The sequence below is a fragment of the Pristiophorus japonicus genome, chromosome 4, assembly GCF_044704955.1.
Source record: "Pristiophorus japonicus isolate sPriJap1 chromosome 4, sPriJap1.hap1, whole genome shotgun sequence".
Classification (NCBI taxonomy): Eukaryota; Metazoa; Chordata; class Chondrichthyes; family Pristiophoridae; genus Pristiophorus; species Pristiophorus japonicus.
In genome coordinates this window covers 239,530,287-239,550,151 of record NC_091980.1, presented here as the reverse complement: position 1 = coordinate 239,550,151, position 19,865 = coordinate 239,530,287, and the positions used below count along the sequence as shown (strand labels likewise).

At 43.6% G+C, this 19,865-nt stretch overlaps 1 protein-coding gene across 3 annotated transcripts in view; it reads right to left on the bottom strand.

Moving 5' to 3' along the window:
* The window catches only part of ddhd1b (DDHD domain containing 1b), a 154,293-nt gene that overhangs the window by 60,628 nt on the left and 73,800 nt on the right, over positions 1-19,865 (bottom strand). For all 3 annotated transcript variants that reach the window (XM_070879199.1, XM_070879197.1, XM_070879198.1), the window contains exon 6: positions 817-929. In XM_070879199.1, the coding sequence (XP_070735300.1) occupies positions 817-929 (113 nt within the window). The remainder of the gene's footprint in view (positions 1-816; positions 930-19,865) is intronic.

Sequence of the window (19,865 nt, the reverse complement as noted above, 5' to 3'; positions counted from 1 at the left end):
ACTGCACATGCGCGCCCACTGTAGCGCGCATGTGCAGAGGTCCTGGCACTGTTTTCAGTGCAGGGACCTGGCTCCGACCCCAACAGCTCGTGCTGTGCCGCGCCCAGTTCCAGAGGGCCTGCAGGGAGCCGGAGAATAGGTACGTTTTTTTTTTTAGGCGCACTTTGTGGCGCGAAAAACGGGCATCCAGGTCCGGGCTGTGCCGTTTTAGGCGTGGACCAAAACTTGGGCCCATTATATTTAAATAGCAGTTTAACAGATCTGAGAAAGATCACAAAACACTTCACACATGCAAGGATTTCAATTCTCCCCAGCAGCCCGCGCCCCCCTCCCCTCCCCTCCAAAAAAGAGCGAGCGACTGTTTTGCTCACTATCTTGTGCACACCAACATCCCACAAACATCAATAGTATGAATGACCAATTGATCGGTTTGGGTAATGTTGCTCGAGAGAGGAATGTAAGCTAGAACAAAAAGAACTCCCTAATTCTCTTTAAATAGTGCCAAATGATCTGTAATGACCACCGGAAACCGAGGAAGCCACAGAAAGGATCATGATTCCACACCTCTGAAAATTCAGCACTCCCTCAATTCTGCACTAGTTTGGTCATTTGAAAATTTAGAAAACTGGCAGCTGCTTGTAAATTTCTCTATTTGCTTGTAAATTCACTTCTAATATTAGGAGTAGAGTTACATTTCAGGACTACCCACTTTGTTGAGGTACTAGAGTATGTGATAAGATCATACACCAATTCCAGTTCAACCCAGATCCACAAGAAGCCATTATCCAAATGGTACCCCTGTTTACATTTAATTACCCCCATCCAAGCTGAGCTTTGATCGCCACTCCACAGGTAGAAACTCAACATATTCCAAATTAGAGGCATAAGGAAAGTGCTTTTCTTCGACTTTTCTTGCAGCTTCTCGCATCCTATAAAGTAGAACAGAAATAATCTTGTGAGGGAGAAATACGTATTAGGAAAAAAGCAAACAGGTCATGCTGTCATTACGGTTTTAAATTTTATTTATTTTTAGCCTTGGGCATGTTTGAGAAACAAAAATAAGCTGAAGTATATGGCATTCAACTTTATTCTTTCATCACTACAGTGTAAACATTCACAAAGTGAACTACACAAGGTCCTTGTGCACTGGATTTGAAATGTTTTGGGGTGGTGGATCCAGAAACAAAGGCATTATCACATACTAAACATTCAGTTCCAGTCCTCACAGAACGAGCTGGAGGAAATAAATAGCCCTGACATTGTCAAAGATTGCCTACATTGTTGCTCAGAAACACATTGAGAACCTTGCTGTTGCTCCTGGTGCCATTCTATTCAGGTTGAGACCAGCATAGCACAGACTGTCAAACTACGAGAACCATCCATTTTCTGCTAAAACATTTCAAGCAACTTACAAGTGGCTGCTGATCTGGGGTAACCAAGATAAATGCAGCGAGCCATCTTTTTCTCTTTGTTTCTGTATACTTCAAAAGGAAGCCAGAATGCATTTCTATGAAAAGGCTGTTTCAGTCTTAATGCCAACAACTAGAGAATTGTGGGCTTTTAAAGTCTGTGCCAGTTAGTGAGTGCATTAAGCTCGATAGAGTTTTCAGTAAGTAGAGTTCTGTTTAAAGTTTATAGTTAGTGAAATAGCAAGTGTTGTATTGCCTATCCAGGACAGAGAAATATACATCTTACTGTATCAAAGAAAACCATTTGCTGGTCAAAAGCTGGCATCCCAATTTGAGAGTGTACATCCAGTTCAACTTCTCAAGGTGTCAGAATGTATTCCAGTAGCTGGTGTACAGTGTACACTAACCATAAAGTAAGGGTTCTCATTTACAATCTCTGGGTCACGCTATTATTTATCTAAATTTGTCAATTTTTGTCTCGTAATACTCCTGTGAAGCGCCTTGGGACGTTTCATTATGTTAAAGGCTCTATATAAATACAACGGGCTCAAATTTCCCCAGTGATTCACAATGCTTTATTTGGCCTAAATTTTAAAATCTAAGTTTCCCCAAAGATTGTGCGCCAGCGTAAATCAGTTATTTACAATTTTTTTAGGTTTGTTTTTTTGCATCATATGGGGCGTAACCTGATGTCTGCGCCAGTTTTTCACAATTATGCAAGTTTGGCCAACTTACATTTCTCCTAGGGTGAGCGTATGTGACCACTCCCAAGAAACCTTCTGGGCATTTAAGAAAACCAGGGCATATCAAAAAAATCGGCGCAGAAAGACGCCATTGTTTTTAGGCGAAGTTTTGGAGGGAGTCAAGAACACATAAATATGCATCATCAAGCTTAAATTTCTCATACTTAAAATGCAGAAAATGGAAGTTTCATAGAATTCTTTAAGTATTTTTTTATAAAGTGCCACGCCACCACCGAACATCTCCAAACTGGGCTTGAGAGTCGGAGCGTCGGCCAGCAGAATTGGTCCCTCACCTGGATAGAGGGGCTCGGCTTCAAAAGAAGCCCGGGGGTGTGTGGAAGGCAAACTAAAGGCATGAGAAGCCGTACACTATGCCGCTATGCAACAAATGAAGCCTGGGGGGGGCGTAGGAAGGGGGTTGGAAGGCGAACTGAAGGTATGAGAAGCCTTACAGTATACATCAAATGAAGCCCCGAGGGGGGCTAATCCCAATCATTGCGCATGCTCAGACCTGGGTGTGATCCATATTAGGGCGTCGACCTTGGAGAGAGAGAGAACAAAGAACCTTGTCCTGACTGCCGTTTTGAGCTTCTTGCAAAGGTATAATTTATTCATGGGGGGAATACTGACAATGCCATATCTCAAGCAAGCCTTTTGCATGATGATGTGGAGGAGATGACAATTGATTCGACATCACCACATGAGGAACCTCAGAGCACATAGGATGATCGGCAGGAGGCCTTACCCACGTTGGGTATATTGAGACAGGTGTTCGTACCTGCACCCGAGTGATGCAGACTGCGTCAGAAGGCTGCGTTTCCGCAAAGAAGTTGTAACCGAGATCTGTGAGCTCGTAAAAGCAGACCTGCAATCTAGAAGAGTCAGGAGGACTGCTTTGTCAGTTGAAGTGAAGTTTACAACTGCACTTTCATCCTATGCATCTGGATCGTTCCAGGCCACAACTGGGGATGTGTGCGCCATTTCTCAACATGCAACATATATCTGCATTCGGCAGGTGACTGCTGCCCTATATGCCCGGAGGAGTGACTACATAAAGTTCCCCATGACTGCCCAGGCAATGAGTGAAAGGGCTTCTCCAGGATTGCTGGCTTCCCAAAGGTACAGGACTGCACTGATTGTACCCACATCGCCTTGGAAGCACCGTAGGAGGATTCCGAGGTATACAGGAACAGAAAAGGCTTCCACTCCATTAATGTGCAACTCGTGTGTGATGACATGCGATCAGTTGATGCAAGATACCCTGGGAGTACCCATGATACGTTCATCCTACGCGAGAGCGCTATATCTGCCATGTTTCAGCAGCAGCAAGGGCAGAGCTGGCTGCTGGAAGACAAAGGGCACGGCCTCGCCACTTGGCTCACGACGCCCCTACGCATAACCCGGATGGAAGCTGACCGGAAATACATGTCACACATTGCGACGCGCAGCATCATAGAGAGGACCATTGGCATCTTGAAACAGCGTTTCTGATGCCTGGACCATTCCGGAGGTTACTTGCAATACTCCCCTGAGATTGTTGGTCAGTTCACTGTTGTGTGCTGCATGCTAACCTGTGGAATTCCCTGCCGCAGAGAGTTGCTGATGCCAGTTCATTGGATATATTCAAGAGGGAGTTAGATATGGCCCTTGCGGCTAAGGGGATCAAGGGGTATGGAGAGAAAGCAGGAAAGGGGTACTGAGGGAATGATCAGCCATGATCTTATTGAATGGTGGTGCAGGCTCGAAGGGCCTACTCCTGCACCTATTTTCTATGTTTCTATGCTGCACAACTTAGCCATCATGAGGCAGCAGCACCTGGTAGTAGAAGACCAGCCCGAGGTGAGAATAGCTAATGATGATGAGGAAGATGCAGATGACTAGGAGGAGGAGAACGAGGAAGCCATGCAACTACCTGAAACCGGAGCGTGACAACGGAGGAAGGGTGGGCCGTCGTGCCCCTTTAACAATTGCTCGAGCCTTGCGTGAACACTTTGCTGCCTGAAGGTTCAGCGGCAATTATTCCAAATAGAGCATGTTTACTGTTTGGACCTGTTCTGTAATGTTGTGTTAATGGAACAAATGATGGAAATGATTCTTGTTTACTACAAAAAGTTGTGTTAATAATGGAACAAATAATGTAAATGATTCAGTTATAATGTCAAATATATTTTATTCAAACGTTTAACATTTGTTTGTACTTAACTTTAAAATATTCTTGTATCAAACTTTAAAGTTTTCAGTTAAGATCACTTAAAAACTTTATCACTTACAAATTTTTAAACTTGTAAATTTACATAACTTACAAAAAACTTTTAATTTGAGAACAGTTACAACAGTAACAATATCAGCAGCAAAGAAAGGCTGCACCCATCTCTCCTCCACCTTATTCTAAGACCGCCCACTGCACTTGGTTTTGTTGACTCCACCCCTGCTCGCAGGCGGTGGCACAGCGTTTCTTGGGTTGGTACCAAGCTTATTCTTGCAAACATCTTGGGTAATGTGCACTTCTTGATGGGAAAGGGCAGGGGGCAGGCGGTAATGTGGAGGGCCCGGCTCGGGCCTCTTCAGAGGCTGGTTTGGGGATTGGAGTGGGAGTGGCAGTTGATTCTGTCAATGGGGGCTGGGTCTGGGCGTGTTCCCTTATTGCAACAGCTAACTCCAAAATTCCCTCCCTCATGTGCCCTGACAGTGTGCCAACTACCTGAAACATTCTCTCCCTCATGTTCACTGACAGCACATCAGCTGCCTGAGACATTCACTCCCACATGTTCCCGGACAGTGTTTCCATTTCTCGAGAGAGTGTTGTTACTTCTCCCGACAGTCCCGATACCTCATCATCTACCCCACTCGAGGTGTCCAGGTGTGATTGCGCAAGATCAATGCTCTCCGCACTCATTGCCATCATCTGAACCACATCTGTTAGATCCTGCACCTCAGGGGAACGCTGTCGAGCTCTCCTTCCCCTCCTCATCCTGGGTGTGGCTCACTGCATCCCACTAGAACCCGTAGCCTCGGACGGTGGGGCCCTGGGTGTACCTTGCTGCACCCCACTGAGACCCCCAGCCTCGGATGGTGGGGCCCTGGGTGTGCCTTGCTGCATCCCACTGGAATCCCCAGCCTTGGACTGTGGGAAACCATGGAATGTCCCAGCAACACTCATACCACTCAGGAAAGGGGCTGGCACATCAATGGGCAGCACCTGCACCTCCTCCAAAATGAGTACAACAGTGGGGGAGTCATCCATCCTCTCCCCCTTAGGCTCTTGCTCTGGAAGGTGGGATTGGAAGATGTTCTCCTCTTCAGGCTTGTCCGCGTCTGAATCTTCTTCTGCATCGTCAGGGTTGGTCTCAAGTTCTGCAAAATATAACAGAACAGTCAAATGGTTAGCAGCAGAGGAGGGGGCAGGGTGGGTGGCAGGAGTAGGCTCACACAGTGCAGATTGGCTGATTTGAAGGACCACGATGAACGATAGCACATTGCATCAACCGAAGCGTAGCTGACGGAGACATCCCCATGAACTGAAGCATGGCTAGCCCGCGCAGTACTTAACATTTAGCAAAGCCAGATTGTGGAATTTGCAGGACTTACCCTCTCCCTCGAATGTGGGCCCAGCTTGTGCAGTATTGGTTGCTTTTCTCCAGGCAGGACCCATCAAAGCAGCGACCCTCTCTTCCAAGGGTGTCAGTGGATGCAGATTTGCCGGGCCTCCTCATATTCGAGTTCTTTCCCTTTTGTTGTGTGCTACCTTCCTCTGCAAAGATAAAAATGTAACTTTTTAAAGAGAGGGTGTCATTCTGCTGGGTGGGACATATACAGCCAGTCACATTTACAATTGCAATTCCATTGAAAATATTACTTACACTAACTACTTGACCAAAGTCCTGCCATTTCTTTTTGCACTGGCCTCCAGACCTCGGGGTGGTCACCATTGCACAGTAATTTTCTGCAAGTTGGTTCCAGCATTTCATTTCTTTTGGTGAAACTTTTGCGTGACCTCTGCTGGTGTCCAGCTCGTGCCATCTGTTCTCAATCATAGTAACTAGTGCCTTCACTTCATCCTGCAAGAAATTCTTGGTCCTTGAGCCTCGTTGCATATTGTATTGCAGCTCCGATTTTTCTAATGAGAATGAAAGTTCTCGCACTCAACTGCCTCTTTAAAAATGGCTGAATGCAGACCGGGAGCTGTACTGGGCATGCGCGCCCATAGCAATCACGTCAAAAACGTCCTTTTTTTTCCTGCGCATGCGCAGAAGGATGGGGGGGAGGGGGGATCATTTTTTCGGCGCAGACATTAGGCTCCACCCCCCGAAGCTGTAGGACAGACTGCGCAGTGCCAAATTCAAAAAATAGAACGGGGAAACTTGCTACTTATTTTTTTGGAGTCGTTGGGGCCAAGAAAAACGGGCGTAACTCTGATCAAAAAACAGCATTGGGGCAAACTGAACCTATGTTGTTGTTGCTATAAATATTGGGCAGTAGAGGCTGTTCTCCAGTTGTGGGGACACAAGGTTCATTTATAGGAGTGGCTGGTGATGCTAAACCTGAGAAAATAACTAATGTATCAACCCAAAAGCATGATATAAACTAGCATGTCTTTATCTTTGCAACAAATGATATTCTGCATCTGTATTTTGGTGAAATAAATTGAGATTAAACAAGACATCTGAATGCATTTGGAAAAACTATAAATTTAACATGCACATTGAGGCTAATGTTTCACAGTTCTCCAACTTACCTCATTCGAAGATGCATTAAATTTTGAGGAAACAAACCTCTGATTCTAGCAATATAAAACTTATACAATGCCATTAATTTTGAGAATATAAAACAAAAAAATTAAAATGTTTATTTGCCTAATCCCAAAAATGCTTTCCTTTCAGAATGCTGGCCTTGATATAGTTAGTATTACAGTACAATTTATTTTTATCTAATGCGGCTAAACTACAAATTGGTTCAGCCGCAATTGTTTTGAAATACAGCTCAACTGTATTTTTTATCAGTTTCTTTTCCACTTTCTTGAATTCCTTGCTTTTAAGATTTAATTTTATCTCCTTTTCACATATTTTCCAATATATATTTTTTTTAAAGTTTCAAACTTCCCTGCTTTATTTATTACTCACTTTCAACCATGATTTCTGTTCTCTCTCTCCCTCTAGTTCCGCTTGAATCCCGACATGGGAAGTTATAGGGTGAATTCTGCACAGTATGGCACTGGAAGTAACAAGGCAACAGAACTGCAGCTATACAGCAGAAAATACCGTATGGTTTCCACACAGATTGTTCGTATAAAAATCGAATCAAAAGAAACCTTGTTTTTTTTCCCCACTGATCACCTTCATCAACATAGGTTAACTGAGGACAATGCAGTTTCATATTTTTACCCAGCTACTACTGCCATAGTCCATTTCTTATGTAGCTAATTGTGCAGGATATGGAATGATCGGAATCTCAGAGGCCAGTGGGATAGCCAATTGAGATTGAGTACCATTAAAAAAAGCTAATATCGCGAAGGGGGGGGCGGGTGGAGGAGGAGAAAAACTAATTTTTTGTTAAAACAAAAATTGACTACTGGTATTTAAATTATTACAAAATGTCACAGTAGTGATCCAAACTTCAGCTTTTTTCTGTTAGATACTGCATAATCCAAAACAAATATTTGTTGGGAGCTCCGGCATAGATGATCAGGGCAGTTCAGACCATGCTATTTTTCACTTCTGTTTCTATCACAAGTGATTGTCAGCACACAACTTACAAAATAGTGTAAAGTAACCACAACACCGCTTCAAGAAAACAGCTGATACCATGAATGGATTCCATCAATCCCTCAGGAATGATATCCATTTCTGGAAGAGGGAAGGCACTTTTCAGCAATACAGAGCCATAAAGACAACTTTAATTGGTCCTATTCAGAGAAAACCCAGGTTGATAGACCCAATCAATCCTATCATGGAGGAGAAAATCTGAGCCCTCCTCTCCCCAACTCGTACTTGTTTTCCTCAGAAACTTTGTCTCCTTTCTAAGATCATTTTTTTGCTGAAGTGTGACACTTTTATGCAGATTTCAACATTTAAAGTTACTAATTCTTTAATGTTATATTTCTCACAAAGACATGGTGACCATTTTGCAATACTGATCAGCAATTAAATAACCATTTACAAGGATTTTAAAAAGGCATTACTGCATCAGTATAATGCTAGGAGCAGACTAAGCATTTAACAATACTGGATAATGTTGTGGCTACAAAGTTTTGTACTAAAACCACAATAGCAAAATACTTTAGAATTAAAGTGCAAAGATAACACTACAATGTGGAGCAGGGGTTGGGGTAGAGGTAGAAGGATATGGATTAGAAACCAAAATTATTTGTAGCATTTCATTAGGAAGTCTTGCCAAAATAAACTGGAGAGTTAAATTGTGCAGCAGATCTTTGTTCTAGATAGGTTATGCAAACTGCAAGTACCCGAACCCTGGAGTAAGAACTGCTAAACTCAAATGCAAGCACATATTTGGAGGAACAAAGTAGGGTGATGAATATGCAAAAGTCACAACCTAGAAATGACTATCAAGCTAAAGGATTACCCCAGCAATATTTGAGCAAAAGGAACTAGCAAAATTGGGAGTGCTTAGCACACACTTCCTCACAGTTTACTGCTCTAATTTATATTTCTGAAAATAGAAGAATTCTTTACACTACAGCACAAAGTGCAGATAGAACTGCAATTACGCCCATTAATTCCAACATTCTTTCTGCCCATATATTTTGGACATTGGAACTGAGCTTCATCTCTTGCAGAGGAAATTCTCATTAAGCAACCGATTCTGACAGAAGAGATTCTACAGGAAGCACAATGAGGATTACAAGCAGTGCTCCCCTGGCACTAGACTTGGGTGAGAATGATGAGCATGAGCAGAATGGGATGTCAGAAATGCAAAGCAGCACTAAAGGCACTCTGTCCACATCCACCATTTCATTATCCATCAGACGCATCATCCCAGGAACTGCGAACTGAGAGTAATTGAAGAAGAATGGCCAAGGAAACTATGGTTTAGCAAGGATGCCATGATCAAACTCTGCCAAGTACTATAGAAGATCTCCAACCAACGTGCAATTCAGGTAGCACAGTCAATAGCCATCAAGGTTAATATGATCCTCAGTTTCCACTATTTCCAAGCTAGCACTGGGGACAGCTAGAGTGCCACCCAGTTCAGTGGCCTTGGTTGCATTGAGATGATCGATGCTTTATTCAGAAACCAATACTTTCATAATAATCATCATCATCATCATCATCATTGAGCAGCAGCAAATTGAAAAGCTGCACAATGTTACTGCACTGCTGGTTTTCCACAGCTAAAAGTGATTGCACCAGAGTAACCATTTGGGCACCTGCCTGTAATACTATGGTACAAGACGAGGGTTAGACTTTCTCCATGTCCAGATGGTCTGAGACCACGAGAATCATGCAGACTGATGATTAGCTCCCCAGCAGCTCCGATGGTGCCTTTATTTTTCACCAATCATCTGTGCCAGGCTTATTTGAAGAGAAAGGTATATAAAAAAAAACACAAGGTGGTTGGTCCTCTTAAGAATTGGCTAATGAAACTTGTGCCAGGTATGAACAGAAACAGAGCACAGACACAATGAAGTCCATGCAAACAAGTTTAATATGAAACATACCACTGATTTCTTAAAGCAGCTTCAAGACGCTTGGGCTGATCAGCAGGTGCATTACATTACAAGCCCACAATTTCCAAATAAGCATCAGGTGCTGCAGGCTCCAAAACTTTGCTTTATAAAGAGGCTTAACTATGCAGAAAGAAGAGCAGAATCCAGAAGGTGTGACAGTGCAGGAGGAAGACAGTGAAAATGAGGAACACAAGAACACAAGAAATAGGAGCAGGAGTAGGCCATTTGACCCCTTGAGCCTGCTCCGCCATTTAATAAGATCATAGCTGATCTGATCATGGACTCAGTTCCACTTCCCTGACCGTTCCCCTAACCCTTTATTCCCTTGTTGCTCAAAAATCTATCTCCGCCTTGAATATATTCAATGACCCAGCTCTACAGCTCTCTGGGGCCATGAATTCCACAGATTTACAACCCTCAGAGAAGAAATTCCTCCCATCTCAGTTTTAAATGGGCGGCCTCTTATTCTGAGACAATGCCCCCTAGTTTTAATTTCTCCCATGAGAAACTGCATCCACCTTGTCTAGCCCTCTCATTATCTTATACGTTTCAATAAGATCACCTCTCATTCTTCTGAACTCCAATGCGTATAAAGCCAACCTACTCAACCTATCTTCATAAGTCAACCCCCTCAGGAATCAACCTAATAAACCTTCTCTGAACAGCCTCCAATGCAGGTATATCCTTTCTTAAATACGGAGACCAAAACTGCACACACTACTCCAGGTGTGGCCTCACCAATACCCTGTACAGTTGTAGCAGGACCCCCAGGTCCCTGTGTACTGAAGCACTTTGCAATTTTTCTCCATTTAAATCATAATCTGCTTTTCTATTTTTTCTGCCAAAGTGGATAACCTCATTTTCCTACATTATATTCCATCTGCCAAATATTTGCCCACTCACTTAGCCTGTCTATCTCCCTTTGCAGATTTTTTTGTGTCCTCCTCACAATTTGCTTTCCCATCCATCTTTGTGTCATTAGCAAACTTGGTTACATTATACTTGGTCCCTTCATCCAAGTCATTAATATAGATTATAAATAGTTGAGGCCCCAGCACTGATCCCTGCAGCACCCCACTAGTCACTGTTTGCCAACTGGAAAATGACCTGTTGATCTCGACTCTCTGTTTTCTGTGGGTTAGCCAATCCTCAATCCATGCTAATATTGTACCCCCAACCTCATGAACTTTTATCTTGTGCAGTAATCTTTTATCTAGCACCTTATCGAATGCCTTCTGGAAATCCAAATACACCACATCCACTGGTTTCCCCTTAACCACTTTGCTTGTTACATCCTCAAAAGAACTCCAGCAAATTTGTCAAACATGATTTCCCTTTCATAAAAACATACTGACTCTGCTTGATTGAATTATGCTTTTCCAAATGTCCTGCTACTGCTTCCTTAATAATGGACTCCAGCATTTTCCCAAGACAGATGTTAGGCTATAGTTTCCTACTTTTTGTCTGCCTCCTTTGTTAAATAGGGGCGCTACATTTGTGGTTTTCCAATCCGCTGGGATCTCCCCAAAATCCAGAGAATTTTGGTAGATTACAACCAATGCATCCACTATCTTTGCAGCCACTTCTTTAAGGACCCTAGGATGCAAGCCATCAGGTCCAGGGGAACGAACGCTTTTAATCCCATTATTTTACCGAGTAATTCTTCTTTAGTGATAGTATTAAGTTCCTCCCTCCCTATAGCCCCTTGATTATCCCCTATTGGGATGTTTTTAATGTTTTCTACGGTGAAGACCGATGCAAAATATTTGTTCAAAGTCTCTGCCATTTTCCCTGTTCCCATCATGAATTTCCCAGTCTCATCCTCTCGGGGACCAACATTTACTTTAGCCACTCTTTTCCTTTTCATGTACCTGTAGAAACTCTTACTATCTGTATTTATATTTTGTGCTAGTTTGCTTTCATAATCTATCTTCCATCTCTATTATTTTTTTAGTCTTTCTTTGCTGGCTTTTAAAAGTTTCCCAATCCTCTGGCCTCCCAGTGTCTTGGCCACATTGTATGTCCTTGTTTTCAATTTGATACCATCCCTTATTTTGCCACGGATGGTTATCCCTTCTTCAGCCTTTCCTTCTCATCGGGATATATTTTTGTTGAGAGTTATGAAATATCTCCTTAAATGTCTGTCACTGTTCATCAACTGTCCCACTCTGTAATCTATTTTCCCAGTCCACTTTAGCCAACTCTGCCTTCATATCTTTGTAGTCTCCTTTATTTAAGCTTAGGACACTGGTTAGAGATCAAACTTTGTCACCCTCCAACTGAATTTGAAATTCAACCATGTTATGGTCACTCATTCCGAGAGGATCCTTTACTACGAGATCATTTATTAATCCTGTCTCATTACACAGTACCAGATCTAAGATGGTCTGCTCCCTGGTTGGTTCCGCAACGTACTGTTCAAGGAAACTAACCCGGATACACGCCATGAACTCTTCCTCAAGGATACCCTGGCCAATTTGCTTGAAGGTTAAAATCTCCCATGATTATTGTCGTTCCTTTTTTACAAGCCTCCATTATTTCTTGATTTATATTCCATCCAACAGTGTAGCTACTGTTTGGGGGCATATAGACTATGCCCACCAGCGACTTTTTCCACTTATTATTCCTTATTTCCACCCGAACGGATTCAACATCTTGATCTTCTGAGCCAATATCGTTTCTCACTAACGCACTGATATCCTTTATTAACAGAGCTATCCCACCTCCTTTTCCTTTCTGTCTGTCTGTCCTTCCGAATTGTCAAATACACCTCAATATTTAGTTCTCAGCCTTGCAACCACGTTTCTGTAATGGCTATCAGATCATACCTATTTGTGCCGTCATCTCATCTATTTTATTACGAATGCTGTGTGCATTGAGATAAAGAATGAATTTTTTTTTTTTTAAAACCTTTTTTCCTGCTTTGACCCCACTTTCTGATTCACTAATATGTTTAAACATTCTGTCCCTTCCGGTCACGCTCTGGTTTTCATTTCCCCCAATGCTACCCTGCTCTATTGCCTTCTCTTTACATTCTTTGACTTCTTAAATTTTCATTGAGCTGAACCCTCGCCCCCCACTATTTAGTTTAAGTAGTTACTAAAACATCATGATAGACAGGAAGGCTAGTGTAGCAGGCACTAGCAGAAAATATCTTCAGCAAAGCTCCTGAACTGTGCCTTTTAAGAACTCTCTTTTCCACAAGTACCAAAGAAACTGGCCCAAAACATCTTCTGCAATACTGTTGTCAGTTCTTCCTCCACCACGATCAATCCCATCTTTTGGTGTGATTATTCTGCACAATGACAGACATTCTTAGCAGAATGTACAAATCAAGTATATAAAACACTGATTTGAGTGATATGTGAATGACGCTTGCTTTACTGCAGCCTTCAAGTTCCAGTGGCATATCTAACCACCAATCCTTGTAAGCAAGTTGAAACACTAAGCTGGTGTGTGTGTGCGTGCGTGCGTGTCGGCTCCGAAGTTGGGTAAATTTATTTTACATTGATATTTTGCGAGGATTTGGACCGGCTGCGTTGTACACCACCCGGCGGCCAGGAATGGTTACAAATGAGGGGTGGTTCCGGATAGGGAAGGTTCAACCTGTAGTTCAGTGCTAGTATGTTGGAACAGTAGGCATCAAAGATTCAGTAGGGTTAACAAATTAATACCATTATTCTAATCTTTTCCATTTCAGAAACTTCAATCTAATGCAAAACAAGAATGACTGTTACTAATTTATCACAAGTGCATTTGGATCAATCACAAAAATAAGCAACAAACATGACCTCTTCACAACTGCTCTTTTCTGCAGTTTACAAGAACAATTGAACAATTCTTTTCACTGAAGGGGTAGTACTCTTTCAAGTCACATGATGTATAAATGACAAATGCCAAAAACTTGTTTTTTTATTTCCCATGAATGCTTTAAATATCAGGGGCCCGAATTGGGTGAAACAAAAGTTCTGCCCGTTTTTAGGCGGTCCCCGGGCATTGCTTCATTTTATACCGCCCGTTACCGCTAGCGCCGAGTAGACGGGAATTTCATCCCGTTTTTCTCGGCGGTAAACAGAGCGGAGTGCAGCGGCCGGCAGAGGAGGCCTTTCGACTCGGGAATCTTCGGCTCCCGAGTTGTGCGCACACGTGCGTGGCTGTCAAGCTACGCCCCCTAAGAGGTCAGAGACTGCCGACCGGCGATCGCTGTGGGGGGGGGGGGGGGGGGGGGGGCGTGCGAGGGAGACCAGGAGTGGGGGGACGTGCTACAGAGACCGGGAGTGGGGGGGGCATGCGAGAGAGACCGGGAGTTGGGGGAGGCGAAAGAGACCGGGTGGGGGGGGTGAGAGAAACCGGGTGGAGGGGGAGGGGCATGCGAGAGAGACTGGGTGGGGGGAGGGGGGGGCAAGAGAGACTGGGTGGGGGCGGGGGGGCAAGAGTTACCTGGACGCTGCATTCCAGGAGGCAGTCATACCCCTTAGATTAACTAATTCAAATGTAGTCAGTGTTCAGGAACAGGAGGAGGGTGTGACTATGAGTGAGGCAGGCATGGGGACCCAGGAGATAGTCATTGAAACATAGAAAATAGGTGCAGGAGTAGGCAATTCGGCCCTTCGAGCCTGCACCACCATTCAATAAGATCATGGCTGATCATTCACCTCAGTACCCCTTTCCTGCATTCTCTCCATATCCCTTGATCCCTTTAGCCGTAAGGGCCATATCTAACTCCCTCTTGAATATATCCAATGAACTGGCATCAGCAACTTTCTGCGGTAGGGAATTCCACAGGTTAACAACTCTCTGAGTGAAGAAGTTTCTGCTCATCTCAGTCCTAAATGGCTTACCCCTTATCCTTAGACTGTGTCCCCTGATTCTGGACTTCCCCAATATCGGGAACATTCTTCCTGCACCTAACCTGTCCAGTCCCATTAGAATTTTATATGTTTCGATGAGATCCCCTCTCATTCTTCTAAACTCCAGTGAATACAGGCCCATTCGATCCAGTCTCTCCTCATATGTTAGACCTGCCATCCGGGAATCAGTCTGGTGAACCTTCGCTGCACTCCCTCAATAGCAAGAACATCCTTCCTCAGATTAGGAGACCAAAACTGAACACAATATTCCAGGTGAGGCCTCACCAAGGCCCTGTACAACTGCAGTAAGACCACCTTGCTCTTATACTCAAATCCCCTAGCTATGAAGGCCAACATGCCATTTGCCTTCTTCACCGCCTACTGTACCTGCATGCCAACTTTCAATGACTGATGTACCATGACACCCAGGTCTCGTTGCACCTCCCCTTTTCCTAATCTGCTGCCATTCAGATAATATTCTGCCTTTGTGTTTTTGCCTTCGAAGTGGATAACCTTACATTTATCCACATTATACTACATCTGCCATGCATTTGTCCACTCACCTAACCTGTCCAAGTCACCCTGCAGCCTCTTAGCATCCTCCTCACAGCTCACACCACCACCCAGCTTAGTGTCATCTGCAAACTCGGAGATATTACACTCAATTCGTTCATCTAAATCATTGATGTATATTGTAAATAGCTGGGGTCCCAGCTTTGAGCCCTGCGGCACTCCACTAGTCACTGCCTGCCGTTCTGAAAAGGACCCGTTTATCCCAACTCTCTGCTTCCAGTCTGCCAACCAGTACATTACTCCCAATACCATGTGTTTTAATTTTGCACACCAATCTCGTGTGGGACCTTGTCAAAAGCTTTTTGAAAGTCCAAATACACCACATTCACTGGTTCTCCCTTGTCCACTCTACTAGTTGCATCCTCAAAAAATTTTAGAAGATTTGTCAAGCATGATTTCCCTTTCATAAATCCATGCTGACTTGGTCCGATCCTGTCACTGCTTTCCAAATGCGCAGCTATTTCATCTTTAATAACTGATTCAAACATTTTCCCCACTACTGATGTCAGGCTAACCAGTCTATAATTACCCGTTTTCTCTCGCCCTCCTTTTTTAAAAAGTGGTGTTACATTAGCTACCCTCCAGTGGGAACTGATGTCCTGGGGGTAACATTTGCTAATGCAGTTCGGGAGTGTTTAAACTAATATGGCAGGGGGATGGGAACCTATGCAGCGAGACAGGGCGAAGTAATATGGAGTCAGAAACAGATGGTAGAAAGGTACAAAGCAATAGTGGAAGGCAGAGTAACCAAAGTCACCCTACAGCCTCTTAGCATCCTCCTCACAGCTCACACCACCACCCAGCTTAGTGTCATCTGCAAACTCGGAGATATTACACTCAATTCGTTCATCTAAATCATTGATGTATATTGTAAATAGCTGGGGTCCCAGCACTGAGCCCGGCGGCACTCCACTAGTGTGGAAATGAATTTTTATCTAAGCTGATATCATACGGTATTTGTGTGCCTTTTGATCAAAATGGAGTCCTGGCCCTTCCAGAACTTTCTGCATTTTAGCAGTCAGCTTGCATAAACAGCTAAACCTGGTTTGAGATGGCTGATGGCCATCAGACAGCTAGGAGACAAGTCATGCTGAGACAAGTACCCCCCCATGGTGCTTTCCTATGTCACCCCACCCTTATCTTCTAGCCATTATCTCTTGCAGAGACCTCATCCATTTGATGCAAACAGATAAACTGACCAGGAAATTGGAACAATCCTGACACAATACAAGACAGGTGGTAGCCCATTACCTATGACTCATGGAGTAATGGCTGGCTGGCCAACTGATAACCCTGACAAAAGGAAATATCTGGATACCATGTCAGGACCAGGATATAGTAATTAACTCTTTATCTGTATTCACTGACTGTGAGACAGAGCAATACACAGGGAGAGGCCATAATTTGGGTTTTCTGTATAAATATCTTGTTAAACTGAACCATTTCGGAGGTGTTCACTTAGCCCTTGACTGAGTGTAACCTACCCCTTGCGAGCAAGTAAATTAAAGAAACTTCTACCGGAGCTGTAAGTGTCGGAGTCATTCTTTTCAGAGGTCGAGATTTCGACACTAGTCACTGCCTGCCATTCTGAAAAGGACCCGTTTATCCCGACTCTTTGCTTCCTGTCTGCCAACCAGTTCTCTATCCACATCAGTACATTAACCCACAATACCATGTGCTTTAATTTTGCACACCAATCTCTTGTGTGGGACCTTGTCAAAAGCTTTTTGAAAGTCCAAATACACCACATCCACTGGTTCTTCCTTGTCCACTCTACTGGTTACATGCTCAAAAATTTCTAGAAGATTTGTCAAGCATGATTTCCCTTTCATAAATCCATTATGACTTGGACCGATCCTGTCACTGCTTTCCAAATGCGCTGCTATTTCATCTTTAATAATTGATTCCAACATTTTCCCCACTACTTATGTCAGGCTAACTGGTCTATAATTCCCCCTTTTCTCTCTCCCCCCTTTTTTTAAAAAGTGGTGTTACATTAGCTACCCTCCAGTCCATAGGAACTGATCCAGAGTCGATAGACTGTTGGAAAATGATCACCAATGCATCCACTATTTCTAGGGCCACTTCCTTAAGTACTCTGGGATGCAGACTATCAGGCCCTGGGGATTTATCGGCCTTCAATCCCATCAATTTCCCTAACACAATTTCCTGACTAATAAAGGATTTCCCCTAGAGGATGGAACTGGAGAATTAATAATGGGAAACAGGGAAATGGCAGAGACTTTGAACAAATATTTGTATCGGTCTTCACAGTTGAGGACACTAAAAACATCCCAATAGTGGATAATCAAGGTGCTATTGCCCGGTAGGGGGCGTGGGGGGAACTTAAAACAATCACTAGATAAAGTACTAGACAAACAAATGGGACTAAATGTGGACAAGTCCCCGGGACCTGATGGCATGCATCCCAGGGTCTTAAAAAAAAGTGGCTGCAGAGCTAGTGGATGCATTGGTTGTAATCTACCAAAACTCCCTGAATTCTGGAGAGGTCCCAGTGGACTGGAAAACTGCAAATGTAACACCTCTCTTTAAGAAAGGAGGGAGACAGAAAGCAGGAAACTATGGACCAGTTAGCCTAACATCTGTCATTGGGAAAATGTTGGAGTCCATCATTAAGGAAGTAGTAGCAGGGCATTTAGAAAATCATAATGCAGTCAAGCAGAGTCAGCATGATTTTATGAAAGGGAAATCATGTTGACAAATTTGCTGGAGTTCTTTGAGGTATAACGAGCAGAGTGGATAAAGGAGAACCAGTTGATGTCATATATTTGGATTCCCAGAAAGCATTCGATAAGGTGCCACACAAAAAGGTTACTGCACAAGATAAGAGCTCACGGGGTTGGGGGAATATATTAGCATGGATAGAGGATTGGCTAACAGAAATCAGAAAGTTGGGATAAATCGGTAATTTTCAGGCTGGCAAACTGTAACTAGTAAGGTGCCACAGGGATCAGTGCTGGGGCCTCAACTATTTACAATTTATATTAATGACTTGGATGAAGGGACCGAGTGTAATGTAGCCAAAGCTGCTGATGATACAAAGATAGGTGGAAAAGCAAGTTGTGAGGATGACGCAAAGGATCTACAAAGGGGTATAGAGAGGCTCAGTGAGTGGGCAAAAATTTGGCAGATGGACTATAATGTAGGAAAATGTGAGGTTATCCACTTTGGTAGGAAAAATAAAAAAGCAAATTATTATTTAAATGGAGATTACAAAATGCCGCGGTAGAGAGGGATCTGGAGTTCTTATATACGAAACGCAAAAGTTAGTATGCAGGTACAGCAAGTAATCAGGAAGGCAAATGGAATGCTGGCCTTTATTGCAAGGGGATGGAGCATAAAAATAGGGAAGTCCTGCTCCAACTGTACAGGGTGTAGGTGAGGCCACACCTGGAGTACTGCGTACAGGTTTGGTCTCCTTATTTAAAGAAGGATATACTTACATTGGAGGCAGTTCTGAGAAGGTTCATGAGGTTGATTCCGGAGATGACGGGGTTGTCATATGAAGAAAGATTGAGCAGATTGGGCCTATACTCATTGGAATTTAGAAGACTGAGGTGTGATCTTATTGAAATGTATAAGATTCTGAGGGGGCTTGACAGGGTAAATGCAGAGAGGATGTTTTCCCTCGTGGGGGAATCTAGAACTAGGGGGCATAGTTTCAGGATAAGCGGCTGCCCATTTAAAACAGAAATGAGAAGGAATTTCTTCTCTGAGGATTGTGAATCTTTGAAATTCTCTACCCCAGAGAGTTGTTGGGGCTGGGTCATTGAACATATTTAAGGTAGAAAGACAGATTTTTGAATGATAGGGGAGTCAAGGTTATGGGGAGCGGGCGGGGAAGTGGAGTTGAGGATTAGATCAGCCATGATCTTGTTGAATGGCAGAGCAGGCTAGAGGGGCCGAATGGCCTACTCCTGCTCCTATTTCTTATGTTTATATAGCACCTTTAATGACCTGAGGACTACAATTGCATTTACAGAACGCTTCACAGTGGTGTAATCAGACAAAAGTTCACACCGAGGCAAAGGAATGGGTGACTAAAAGTTTGGTTGAAGAATTAGGTTTTAAGAAGGGCCTTAAAGGAGGAAAAGTTTAGGGAGAGAATTCCAAAACTTGGGGCCCAGAATGTTGAAGGCACAGTCACTAATGGTATTGCGAAGGGAGTTGGGGATGCAGGAAAGGCCAGAATAGGATGAACGCAAAATTCTCAGAGGGTTGTAGGCAATGTTCCCTGTAAGCTGCACGGCCGCGCAGTGCTCCAGAGAACCCCTGCAGCCAGCTTTTCAATGTAAAAACTGAATGCACAGTATTTTCAATGGTCCGCGCAGCTCTTTAAGAAGGCTGCGCAAAGCCAAAAAAAATTTCAGGGAACATTGGTTGTAGGGTCATAAATGAAAATAGGAATGTTAAATTGGCAGCTTTTGAGGACTATGAGCCAATGTAGGTCAGTGAGCACAAGGGTGATGGGTGACTGGGACTTGTGGGTTAGGAGATGGACAGCAGAATTTTGCATAAGCTGAAGATTATGGAGGATGGAAGATGCAAGGCCGGCCAGAAAAGCATTGGGAGTAGTTGAGTGTGG